The 13,856-nt window shown below is 35.8% G+C and overlaps 1 protein-coding gene across 2 annotated transcripts in view; it reads left to right on the top strand.

The window, feature by feature from the left end:
* TMX3 (thioredoxin related transmembrane protein 3) overlaps positions 1 to 13,856 on the top strand; it is a 48,280-nt gene that overhangs the window by 23,177 nt on the left and 11,247 nt on the right. The window contains exons 9-12 of one of the 2 annotated variants that reach the window (XM_065398917.1): positions 2,209 to 2,275; positions 9,426 to 9,524; positions 12,096 to 12,153; positions 13,251 to 13,304. In XM_065398917.1, the coding sequence (XP_065254989.1) occupies positions 2,209 to 2,275; positions 9,426 to 9,524; positions 12,096 to 12,153; positions 13,251 to 13,304 (278 nt within the window). Of the gene's footprint in view, positions 1 to 2,208; positions 2,276 to 6,638; positions 6,773 to 9,425; positions 9,525 to 12,095; positions 12,154 to 13,250; positions 13,305 to 13,856 lie in introns of those variants that run through there. The other variant, XM_065398918.1, reaches the window with a different exon arrangement.

Below are 13,856 nucleotides of genomic sequence, written 5' to 3'. Positions count from 1 at the left end.
TAGGATTGCAGGACACAGTTTATAATCCTAGTTTCAAGATCATCTAATTTATCAAAACTGATTTTGGACCCAAAACTGAACTTTTCCAGACTTTACATATAATCATTTCTGAAATACAATTCTAAAAAATAAAAAGTATTTTTATGCTAGTAACTAATGATTTTTTGAAAACAAAATCAGAATTGCCATTCACTGAATCCTTAATGAAGACTAGTACCTTTTGACAAAATTGAAGAAATAAATTCAGAACCTTAAAATATAGTATGCTGAAAAGTATCTGTGCATGCTTTCTCCTTTAGTGGGAATGTGCGTATAGCACATAGCAATAAATTGTGCATATAGCAGATTTTTTGGGAGGAAAAAGGGTCCCTGGAATGGAAAGGACAGGAGGAACTCTCATCCCAAACTCCAGCCCAGAAATGGGTTCCCAAGATGCTTCAAAGTACCAAGAAACAGGTGCAAAAGCCCAATTCTCATACCCAGTTGTCCCTCATTAACTGAGCTGTCTTAGTCCCAGTGACAAACCCCAGAATCTTTGAGGAAGCCAAAATGTGCTAATCAGATTTCCCGAGGTGGAGTTGAGATGTGGGAAGTCTCATGCGTTTGTAGCTGGGAAAGGACAGTTTTATGTTCTTGATACTAGGGAATGGGATTTGAATGTTATACTACTTTACTAGCATAGAGAAGTGTATAAAAAACATATCCGTTTAATGGTGTGGTTTTGTCAAGGGGTTATGTCTGCAATGCTAAATGACTTGAGATTGCATGACTTGAAAAATCCCGTAACTTTAATAAATGCATTATTTTTCATAAAACAGCTGTTTAAAGCCTACCGAGCCTATTGCTACAATAAAATTGATTGTAAAAACAAGATGCTAGAAAAAACACATGACATCACTATTTTCCTAACATTATAAGGGAAGCGTTGTCTAGAGGCTAGAGTCCGGAGACTGTGTATATATTATTGGTTCTTCCACTGACTCGCTGTAACAACTTTGATAAGTCATTTGTCCAAGATTTTCAAAAAATGTTCTTTAAAGTTAGGTTTCTAAATCTATATTTATTTACCTATGGCTTGAATTTTGGAGGTGCTGAGCATCTGCAGTTTTTATCAGCCTCAGTAGAATTTATTGGTGGATGGCACTTTTGAAAATTAGGTTATTTAGTTAAGAGCCTAACCTTCTTTTGCTGTAGTTGTACGTACTTCACAATATAGTCACAAGTGCTTTGAGGTTTAACATTTGCAAAGCCAAGCCCTATGAGATATTTTGATCACAAGTATACTGCAGAAGAGCTAAGTAGCTATAGTATTTTTAAAATATCCTACAGGAAAATAAGCAAATTGTAAAACAAGTCAGTGTAAATTTTATGTAATTCTCACTTAAGGTGCTCACGCAAACTTTAACCCTGTCCACTGGCACTAATTCATTATTGTACGTTATTTTATTTCACAACTCCCACCTCTGCTCTAGAGCAGGGTAGTGAAGGTAGAGTTAAAGCTGGTAGCTCTGATTTATGAGTCTGATGTAATTTATGCCAGAGACCAAACCAGCCCCCAGACAGCCTTAGTCACCTCTGCCCTTTGTGGAGCTTCCTGGGGCACAGAGAATGGGGCCAAGAAGTGTAAAACAAACCAAAAAAGAATCAGGTTTCTAACATTCTCAGGTATGATAGAAGAATATCATCATTTTTATTCTGAAAATGTTTCTTGTTTTAAAATTGCCACCTGTGTGTGGGGGAGATAGAGATTTAAAATACTTGTCTTGTTAAAAATCCACAACTGTAGTTGTCAAGAAACTAACCTCGTCCTCCTAAAACATTTTTTTAATGTGATATACAAAAGCCTTTTGTTTTCTCTTCACTGAATGCATCAGCTTTTGAGTAAGAAATATAGTTCCTAGTGCTGGAGAAACTACTAATATAAATTAGGAGACTGGAAAGCTAAACAAAAATGTAATCTCCACATAAAATCAGTGTTGTTGTTTTTTTAAAGTTGGAATGGAAAAAAGATAAAATCGTTAAAAGAGGAAGTGAGGGAGTATGTTTCTAAGCTTCTATGTTAGAAACAAAGCTGAGAGAATATTTAAGTGTCCTGTTTAATTATTTGAGGTTTTTTTACTTCAGACTGGTGAGTTTAAGGTTTGTGCAGTTAAAATGCCTGTCTTAATCATCTATGGGATGATTAAAAGTCATCTCTCACTCTTTTAGTATGTGACACTTCCTGAATTGCCTGCTGTTGTGGTCTTCAAAGATGGAACTTACTTTGTATATGATGGTAAGTACAAGTGTGCACTGTTCACCTACAGGCAAAATACTCAAAGTATATTTGAGGGAAATCAAAACACAGGCATTCTTTTTGAAGGAAAATATTTAAAAAGATTGACCAGGTTTATATTGGATAATCTTTTCTTTGTGAAGGAGAGAAAGGGAGAATTGCTGTTGTTAGATCTCTGTCTGATTTATTTTTTAATGGAACAGGAGTGAGAATTTTGTTCAGCTGCGATAAATGAAGTAAAGATGGAAGCAACTGAAATTTGGCTTTGCATTTTTTGCTTGAATGTACTCTTGCATGTTACAGGTAGATTACTGGCATGCCAAATGAGTCCAATGATTCCGGTTACTCACTACCCAAGATTAATAGTAGAGCTGAAGGGTTGAATGATGGAAAGCAGCCAAAAGCTAAAAGACTCCTCTCCACATGGTGGTATGCCCTATTATAGGGCCTGAGCACCATATTGAATATTTTATGCTATTGCTCATTCCTCCATGCCCAAATTTATTCTTTTCACTCACATAATATTGAGGTGTACTTATCCTGAGGTTAACCTATTAATACATATTAATACCACTTTAACTCATTATCATACCCATCACTTCTTGCTTAAGCTGGTTTACGGTTATTGTTTCCATGTTTCTGCAGGTATTTACTGTTAAGCTCCAACTTTTACCATTGAGTAAGCTAGTCTGAGTTCCCCAAACTCTGAGGATAACTGTTAGAACATCTATCTATGCCAAAGGTTACAGCAGGGGTAGGCAACCTTTCAGAAGTGGTGTGCCGAGTCTTCATTTATTCACTTTAATTTAAGGTTTTGCGTGCCGGTAATACATGTTAATGTTTTTTAGAAGGTCTCTCTCTATAAGTCTGGGGAGTGTGTGGAGGTGCAGGGCAGAAGGCTGGGTGTGTGTGTGTGTGTGGGGGGGGGGTTCAGGGCCGAGGGCTGGGTGGGTGTGGAGGTGTAGGGCAGAAGACTGGGTGTTGGGGGCGACTTGAGGTCAGGGCAGAGGGGTGGGGGGATGGGGGGCTTCAGGGCAGAGGGCTGAGGTGTGTGTGGAGGTGCAGGGCAGAAGGCTGGGTGTTGGGGGCGACTTGAGGTCAGGGCAGAGTGCTGGGGTGTGTGTGGAGGTGCAGGGCAGAAGGCAGGTGTTGGGGGGAGGTGCAGGGCAGAAGGCTGGGTGTTGGGGGGAGGTCAGGGCAGAGGGCTGGGGGGGGTGTGGAGGTGCAGGGCAGAAGGCTGGGTGTTGGGGGCAACTCGAGATCAGGGCAGAGGGCTGGGGTGTGTGTGGAGGTGCAGGGCAGAAGGCTGGGTGTTGGGGGCGACTTGAGGTCGGCAGAGGGCTGGGGTGTGTGTGGAGGTGCAGGACAGAAGGCTGGGTGTTGGGGGGAGGTGCAGGGCAGAAGTCTGGGTTTTGGGGGGAGGTCAGGGCAGAGGTCTGGCTCTCCCCTTGCATTTGCAGTAGAACCTCAGGAATGGAGGTTGTTCATAACTCTGAAATGTTTATAACTAAGAACAAACGTTATGGTTGTTCTTTCAAAAGTTTGCAACTGAACATTGACTTAATACTTAATACAGCTTTGAAATTTTACTATGCAGAAGAAAATGCTGATTTTTAACATCTTAATTTAAATGAAACAAGTACAGAAATGGTTTCCTTATTTTGTCAAATCTTTTTTTAAACTTTCCCTTTATTTTTTTTCGTAGTTTACATTTAACATAGTACTGTACTGTACAGTATTTGCTTTTTTCTTTTTCTTTTCTGGCTCTGCTGCCTGATTGCATACCTCCGGTTCCAAATGAGGTGTATGGTTGACCGGTCAGTTCATAACTCTGAGGTTCTACTGTAGATACAAAATATTCACAGATATACATCTCAGATGAAGCTTTTGCCATCTGAATCATTTGAGGGAAAACAAAGGCTTTCATCTCTGTGTTGAAGGAACCAATATATTCTGCAAAATACTTCCCATCGATAAATGTTTTCCTTAACTTTTGAAGAATGAAGACTTCAGAGTGTTTATTAAATAAATCAGTTTCAACAAGGATATTTCTAGAATTCTTTGTGTGGGTTTAAACTACAGATTTTTCTTTGCAAAGGGGGGAGGGGAGGGGGTTAGGTTATAGCTCTGAAAACACATCCTAAGGATCTCTCATCTTTTGAATATCCTAAATAAAGAACATCCCCACATTCTTTTACACAATCAGGTATCTCTCTAAAATGTAAACATCTTACAAAGTTTGTTTTCTTGAGATAACAATCATGTCTGTACTACGTTGATGTCTTGCACAAGGGGGAGGTGTTCTGTTCTTTGAGATGACGTGGTTTCTAGATTTACCACCTTCCGTTTATAATTTAAGACTCCTATCAAATATTCTATACAAAGAACTAGCTGAAGTAACTGACACTTATTTACTATGTTTTTAAGGATGTATTTAAGAAAATACTTTAGAATCTTAAAGCAAAATAGGAGTTTTCAAGCTACATCATGTACTCTATGTAAACATGCTTGGAGGTAATAAATATGGTTTTATGGCTAAGGAAGTGTCATCCTCTTCGACACTAGGTGCCTGTCACTGGTTCACAGAAAGAGATTTAGGATTTTCCTTAATTAACTTGAAATTTTCATTTCATTAAGTAATCAAAAGAAAGCATGTGAGCAGTCATATTCTACTAGTAACAATTATTTTCACATATATGAATCTTTGTAAATTCAGCAAAGTCAAATGATTGTAATAACCTATAATTAGAAGAATAAATTATATTTCTATTTTTATCAATATTAACGTCTTTCTGTACACGTAAATGGTGTTAAACAGTGACTTGGAATGTCTTTCTGTAAAATACGTTAGTCCCCCTGCTCCCCCACCATGGCCAGACTGACATCTATAACTTTCTGTGACAAGCCACTAGACTTAATGACATATTCTACAATTGTGGGGGGTTGTGAAAAGTAAATAGTTTTCATATGTGAGACCAACTTGTGTTGCAAAACAACTAGTATGGTAACATTTCTTTAATAAATTTAAAAAATATACAGGAAAGAGAACAGATTTACACTTTTTAGCTATATTTTTAAAAACATTTATTTTTGTAAACATTGGAAAAAAGTTAGAAATTTCACATTACAAAATAACGTCAGTTATTTACATAAAAATAGGAAGGAGCAGAAGTGCTATGAAATGGAAAGTGTTTTATAATATACATTAAATAATTTGAGGGTGTCTGCACACAGATTTTATTCAGAATTCTTTAGGCTTTTATTCAAGAGACATTGCCACTGCTAGTTTCCATGAACGTTTCCTCCAGATTGTTCTAGATAAAGTTGTTGCCATCCTCAATGGTATTAACTATGGTTGTCTGAATTTTGGAAAGGGTATGTGATAACTAGTTCAAGTCCGAACTCCTAAAACTTAATTTGCACACTTGCCCTGTTTCCCGTACCCTGTTTTTATTTCACTGCTTTTCTTGCCACTGTGCCAGTGTATTTTATCACTTTTTGAAAAGTGCATGGCCTAGTTTGGTGGTTAATAATGGTTAGTTTCATAGACTTGTTTCCAGTGGTGGAAGAACGTAATGCCTCTGATATCTGCAGGAAAATTATTTTGACTAAATGAGCAGATGTCCATATATCCACTCTAGTCACTCTGTTGATTAAAAATATATAAGACAGCAGTCTTCTATCAGTGATTGTGGTCTCCCTTTGTTGGATACCACAAGGAAGACTAAAGTGAATCCTCTTCAAAGTGTCTATTAATTGTTGATCTTCACTCTTGAGCTGTATTTCCATTATTTGACTTGGCAGCTTGAATTTAATAGTTATATCCATGCTTTTTCTGTTATGCATTTGAGAAGTTAGCCTAAAAAAGCATAAAATTATGAATAAAACAAGTGGATTGTATGACATTTGTGCATCCACTTAACCTGACATTTTTCCTAATAGCGCTCGGGTTTATTTAAATCAAACAAACAAAAATCAGAAAACATTTTTCCTTACTCGGTTGCTTAAAATGTGTTAATTGTTTTTAGCAGATGGTCTTGACAACTGTCAACTTAATTTTGAAATTTTAAATGGAAAAATATTACCTACATTTTTTTAAAGTTAGATACCTAGACTGACACATAGAAAGGACCACACTTATCTTTTTTCATTTTAATCAGAAACATAAAATTATATATATTTTTTTTTTATTTCACTATCTCATACTGGCAAAGTAAAAATTTAAATATTCACTTACCATAAGATTGATAGTAGATTGAAATAAGACATTTCTGATGAGGATAATGAAAATCTTTTGCTTGCCTCGATGCTTTGCCTCCTCCCAAATGAAATAGTCTGTCTATGTATGCTTGTTTTGTCTTAGACTTGGAGGTTGGATTTCCCCAGAAACCTGCTTGAGAATGGAAACCAAAACCGAAACTTTACAAGTTTAAACTGCACTGGGTTAATCTTATCATTTGCTGCTGTCAGAACAGAAATAAAAAATTGTTGAAACATATAATTTTAGTACTAAGATGCTTTTTTTCAATGTGTGTTGATAAAGCACCAGAACACAGTGTAGACCAGATGAATGGCCACATGGAAATATATCAGTGAAATATTTTCAAAAACAACTTCTGATTTGTATAAAAAGAATGTTTAGACAAAAGTGTGAATGGTTAAAGAAATCCAAAATCAACTTCTTTAAAAAATAGATTTCTGTCTTGTGACAGGTTTACTTTTAATTACTTTACAATAAATTCTCATTATTGAATTCTAGATAGGTTAGCAACATACGCATTTCATATCTGCTTTAAAGTGTCATTTTTCATTATCCAGTAGGTATTCTCAAAAAAATCTAAACAATAAGTATCCGGGGTTAGATTTTCTTCAATTCCCTATGCAATTCTTTGAGTCTTCCTACCTCACAGAATAACAAGATAGGAAAACAAACAAAATACTCCTAAAATGCCCTCTCTATTAGGCTATATTTTACCTTAATCTAGTGTAAATAAAATAGCATTTGTTGTAGGGGCCTATTCATAAAATGATTTTTGTTCCTTGTCCCATTTAGTTAAAAATAGGCTCTGTTGTGCCTTTGCCACAAAGCAAAAGAAAAACTTTAGAATCACAAGAACAGAAATAAAAGCAAAGCTAAAAAGTACTAGTTACTTAATGTCTACAGTTAAACCCAATTGTTCAAGGAGTTTCATGCAGATATTTGTGCCAAACATCAGTGGGTCTCTGCATAGGTGGTAGGGTCCATCTGCATGGAGCTCCTGTCACAGTTGACGGTCTTAGTAAATTTTACTCAAGTCATGATGTCTCATGTTTCTTAAAGAAAATACATTGATATAATAAAAGCAATTTTAATATAGAGGCCAGAAAGTTGTGCAATAGGACTATCACTTCATTTAAATCTGATTTATTGATTGATAAATGTGCCTAAATAATTAATGATTATGATTTATTTGTATTACATTTACACCTATAGACCTCAGCTAAGATCAGGGTACCATTGTGCTAGGTGTGTTATACAAACATTAAGAAATAGTCCTTGCCCCAAAGAGCTCATAATCTAAATAGAGGTGATAAAGGATGAGAGGGGAAACACTCACCAAGAACAGCAGAAACCTATTTATCCAATCTAACTGGGACCAGAGCCAGATCAGATCATCAAAAATTCAGATAATCCGGAGAATGGAAAAGTGCAAGGCAGCAGCTCTATCTAGATGGAATAAATGGAATAAAACCAACAGAGATATTGCCTGCTTCTGGACCTGTGTGCGCTGGTTTTTAGTTAATACAGAGAGCTGGATAACGAAGGGTTGGATAAACGGGGTTCTACTGTAGTAAAGTGAATTGTCCAGGGTCACATAACGGTTTAATGTCTGGGCCAGGAATAAACCCATACCTCCTGGTTCCTAGTTTAGCATCCTGATCACTAGACCACACTACCCCCTCAATGAATTTGTAGTTCTGCTATAAACCCATTTGAGTGAGATAGTGGGCATAAAAGTATCATATATCCTCCTAGCTATTCATTTATTGGGTCCTCTGGAAAATGACAGTCCTAGAAGGGCTAATGTTTACTTGCTATTGTTTTATCAATTAAAACCTGTTTCAATGTTTAAAACCCTTACATTAATACTATTTAAGCTTAAAAAAAAAGGGATTCAAAGACTCAAGAGCAACTATTTGCTAGTAAAGAAATTCATTTTCCATAATGAATTCACTTTAAAAGTTTGTTATAATACTGTTATGCCATTGTTCTGTTTTGTTATCTGAACAAACAAGAAAGGAGGGAAGCATGTTTCAGCATAAAGAACTTTTGAGAGTTGATATAGGAAATGAAGGGTGCTTCATTAACTCAAGAATGGGCTATTTTTAAAATTTCAAGTTAGCTGTACCCTTCACGCTATAACAAATATTTGATTAGTCATATCTGGAAGCATTAACCTCTTAATAGTTGACATTAGAGTTTCCCAATATGACTCATTCTATGTGATTGTATCCAAACATCTGTTGATCAGCTCAACATGTGGTGGTGGTTGCATCTGCCGGCATACAGGACATTTTATTGTATTTTAAGTCCATATTAGGTTAACAGCTTTGTTTCCTTTTGTGTCCTTACTGCTTTATTCTGTAATTTCATTTCTAAATTTTAGAGGATGTTAACCATTCCTTTTTGCCAACTTGTTGCATCATAATTGTCTTTTGAAATCAATAGTATCGTGGATATATAAAAAAATAGATTTTGTGGTTTGAGAAAACAGTCTTTAAAAGTCACCAAAAATTGCCAGTTTTATTTGCAGCTAAAGTACTTAAAACATTAAAGTGAAGAAAATTCCATATTTACAATTTAATACACACAATCAGTGGTCTGCCTTTTGCTAGAACTGTGTTGCTTTCCTTTTACTCTCCCTCTGGGCTTTTCTGAAGAATATGCTGTCAGTCATGCCCTTTCTAAACATTTGAGGAATGTATGAAATCACCAAACTTTTTTTTCCACTTAAGATTTTAACCCATATCTCCAGAAGTGGAAGGTAGAGTATTACCTTATACAGCCATATATTTCTGCTCTTACTGTCCATCCTAACCATTTAGCAATTTTCTTACTGCATTGTTGGTGTTAATATTCTCCATTTTTCTCAATTCTCTCACTTGGTAGAATATGAAGATGGTGATCTATCATCTTGGATAAACCGAGAGAGATTCCAAGGGTATCTTAATGTAGATGGGTTTACACTCTATGAACTTGGAGATACAGGTAAGATGCTCCCACCTTCAAGTTATTTACAATATTTACTGAAGCCACAAACAAAATGGAATAAAAAATGATTTTTAAGCCTCCAAAAGAAATTACATTCAGATTTAAGGCTCATACTTCCCAGTTGATTTAGTATACTAAAAATTTCATGTGGACCTCAGTACATATACTGTAATATCTAATCACATTTGGGCTGAGTTAAATCAAATTTCATCCTTCTAGAAAGATCATAGAAAGCATGCATGATTCCTGACTAAACTCTGCAGGAAATCTGGATGTGTTGCTCTTTATTTTAGGAAAAACTGCATTTAGGAACTAATCCAAACCCATTGAAGTCAGTGTAAGTCTTTCCTTTGTCTTCAATGGACTTTGGATGAAGCGCTTATTTTTAGCTCCAAAATACACACAGTACAGTGTTGCCAATTCTGTACTGCTCAGCGAAACTGAGTAGACTACAAGGTTGAGATTAGACTAAACTATGTTTCATTGGTGTTGTGTAGATTGCCCTTCAAGAGTCTTGTGAACATGTATGTATGTATGTATGAGAGTTTTGTGATGTATATTTAAGGAGCATTACAAACCTAGATTGGCTCAATTGTGTTGAGTTGTGTGGGGGTCAGATAGGAGAAAAAATAATGGGTATTCATGGAGGTACTTTTTTCAAATAAAAATGTATTTGGTTTGTGGAATTTCAGTTGAGAAGAATAATCTGTTATCCTATACATCTGAGAGGTACAGGATTACAGCTAGTGTTTAAAATAGATACATGAGTGTAGTTGTACATCTACAGTGTAAATTTTCAGTGGTAACTGTAGATACCAAACTTGAGATGGCTTGAAGGAGCCTGATTTTCAGAAAGTGAAAATCAACCCCCTTTTAAGATCTCTCAAGTTGAACACCCAAAATCACTATCTTCCTCTGAAAATTTAGGCATCTCCTTTATACACCAAAACACTGACTTTTTTCAAATTCAAGAAGGTAAAATGTCCACTAATTTAGATCATTATGAATGTGTATAGCAGTTTCTGTATATAAATAGAAATGTATAAAAGTGCCGGCCCATCTTTTAAGTATAGTTTCAGTTCCATCATCAGTATTAGCAAATCCTATTGGTTATAACAGTGATTATTTTGGGAAATAGTAAAAGACATTAGTTGACTTTGTCAATGCGATAAAGAATACATATCTACAAGTTGTGTCCAATATTTTTATGAAGGAATATCTTGCCCACAATGAGACTTGTGAATTCATCCACACTTCTCTAGAAACCTCAAAAGCACTTGAGAGAAGTGTTCTCTAATAAAGAGGCTTTGAGATGTTAATATGTTAAGGTCTAAAGGGAACAAGGGCAAGCGGGTTTGGGGTGGGAGCATGGAAGGTGATGGGAGACAGTCCCCACCCCCATCACATTTTTAGTCCTTCTCCCAACCTCAGAGAAATCCCTCTGCAACTGCACCATGGAGAAATGGAACGGGGAGGAGCTGTGGAAGTTGCATTATCTCTTTCCTCATTCTCAGAACCCTTCAAGGATTCCCTGAACAAGAGAATATTGACATTGTCAATATTATCCATCTTATGTGGGTTCTCCCTCTACATGAATCTCCTTGCCTGGGGTGCAGTTCAGGGGCAGCAGCAATCAGTAGGGACGTATTGGACCTTTGGAGGCTGGGGTTGATAAGCAGCACTATGTTGTTTGCCTAGATCTTGAGATTTTAGGTGGCCAATCCACTGCTCATTCCACTGTGGGAAAACTCTACTTTCCTAACACAGGGGGAGGAGTGACTTGAAGAAAATTCAGTCAAAACTTGAGGCATTTCTTACTCCCTTTGCTGAGTTTGCCCAACATAGCAGATAATTTGACCTAAATATAAACAATCCAATGGTGCTTCAAAACTTACACGAACTAATCTGAGCAAAGACCGGTACATTCAGATATTTGGTCTCCATTACATTCTACATGATTATTGAATAAATCTGTGCGCAGGGTCATTTGAAAGTGAAGTTCTTCTGACAGTGGACTACGAACCATATAAGAAGCTATTTTTCTGACCTGGTGGCACAGCCAAGAATTCAAATAAAATTCTAACATTTCTTCATGCAAGTTGTAAAGAATAATACTCAAAGTTTTTAATTAAACAAATCAAGTCACAACAGTGGTTAATGAATTGATACAAATAACGTTTTGAACTTTTAAAATGGCAGAGCTCTGGTGGTTGCAGTACCCATGTATACTAACTTTGTGGAGTTGTGAACAGACACACTGGAAAAAACTTAATTTCCCCTCTTTATTTTTTCCCATAGTCATGTTAATCTGGCATTCAGACACATTTAATTTATTTTCAATAGATTAGTACAAACTGATGTATGTAATCAGATGTTTGTATAGCTTCTTTGGGACAGTTGAGAAGGGATCTTTGTACACCCCCAAATTTGGGTAATTGTTTTCAAAACTGAATGTTTCTATGATCTGAGAGTTGGAGAATGTGAGGTGGTAATAATAATAAAACAAAATAAGAAGATTCCCTTGCAAGAGCAATATGATGAATTTAGATATCTTATTCCGTATTTTAGGAAAACTTGTGGCTATTGCGATTATTGATGACAAAAACTCTTCAGCTGAGCATACCAGGTACAGTAGTATTGACACTCACTGCGAAAAGTAAAGAATTTGTGCTGGTTTGGATATTAGAATGGCAACAAGCTTTATCTTTACTAGTTTATCTCATATTGGAAAGGAATATTCAAATTCTTGAAGCTGTTTTAAATGTTCACAAAGTGAGAGTTGAACTGCTCTGATATTTGCACATTTTCTGAAAATGCTAGACTAACCGAAGACCTGATTCTGTAGACCTTACTCAATGAGTGGCCCCACTGAAGCATATATGACTACTTGATTCATTAAGAGCTACAGGAAATACCATAATCCTCCCCAATTGTGCACAGGCAATTAAAAAAGGTTAATTGTGCATTCATTTATGTAGATTTGAAATGCAAATATAGGATTTTGCAGGTTCAACTGCAGGTGAAAATTGGGCCTTTTATAAGAAGTATCTTGGCAGTACAGAGTCCAGGATCCTGTGATCTTCATGCAAATAAGATGTTACGATTGTATTAAATTAAATTTTAAATATTTAAAAGTTAGAAAAGAAAGCTAGAGGTCACCCAATTATGATGTTGCTTTTGATTTTTAAAAACATGTTTTTAAAGATTGATCTTCAACTCTGTACTGATAGTCACATATTTAAAAAGAGATCAGTAAGTTTAGTCATTTGTACCATTAAAATAAAGTGTTGGTGATCCATTTGAAGGAATGCCTTTTATCCAGCTGGGTAATAATTTGCTAAGGAAATTGAGGACTCATCACCCTTTAGGCAACCATGACTTTTTCAGGAGTCACTCATTTATTAAAAATGATTATGTTCTTACATTCTTTTTGTGCTAAATTGTAACATTTATTGGGATTTTCTTGGAGGTTGTTATGGTACATTTGCTGGTGGCAGTAGAGATAATTTAATTATGTCTTGTCCAATGAAGATAGCGTTTTAACAGGTACTTTATTCAGTTTGTGAGGAAGGTGAATTTTCTTAGTGAGAAAGGAGAGTCACTCTTTTCCTTTGCTGTGTAGATATCATTCACTCCTTATTCAAAGAGCCAAATGATTATTTATTTGAACCTTGTAAATCCAAAGTTTACTCTATTATAGTTGTAACAGTTTTTTTTTAATAGGCTAAAGTCTGTTATTCAAGAAGTCGCTAAAGATTACAGAGACCATTTTCACAGGTATGTGTATATGGTACTATGGTAACATAGCTTTTATTCCCTGCCCTATATGCCCTTCATTTAATGTAGTGTTTCTCACCTTTTGAGGTTGGCAGTCCCTTATATTGAAGTCAAAAAATTTATCATCTTACATTTCCTGTATAATTTATTTGTTTGTGTCTTTTGAGAGGTTGACAGAATACTTCACCTTGAAGAGTAAAGGTGTGTGAGGTGTAGGGGAGCGAGATTTTCTTTGCTTTAGATTGTAATTGCCCTAATTGCGTTTTGTCACCCCCTGATTGAGAAATACTGATTTAATGGATCGTTAATCATTGCATTCTCATCTCAGGAGTGCAAACTATGCAACATAAATGTTATGAACTGCAATGTTTTCCTGGCAATACTTTCACCATAATTAATCTATTAGTTTGCCAAAATCAAGTATGATTCTTGTTGTCAGTCAACTGAAACTTAGTTTGAGATTTTTTTAAAAGCCTTAATGGAAAAAAAAGAGACCTCCTTGCAAGCATTTATTTATAAATAAATTATTTTTTAGTTACTAACTTTGATTGC

Source organism: Emys orbicularis, chromosome 2 (assembly GCF_028017835.1).
Source record: "Emys orbicularis isolate rEmyOrb1 chromosome 2, rEmyOrb1.hap1, whole genome shotgun sequence".
NCBI lineage: Eukaryota > Metazoa > Chordata > Testudines > Emydidae > Emys > Emys orbicularis.
This window is presented reverse-complemented; position numbering and strand designations above follow the sequence as displayed.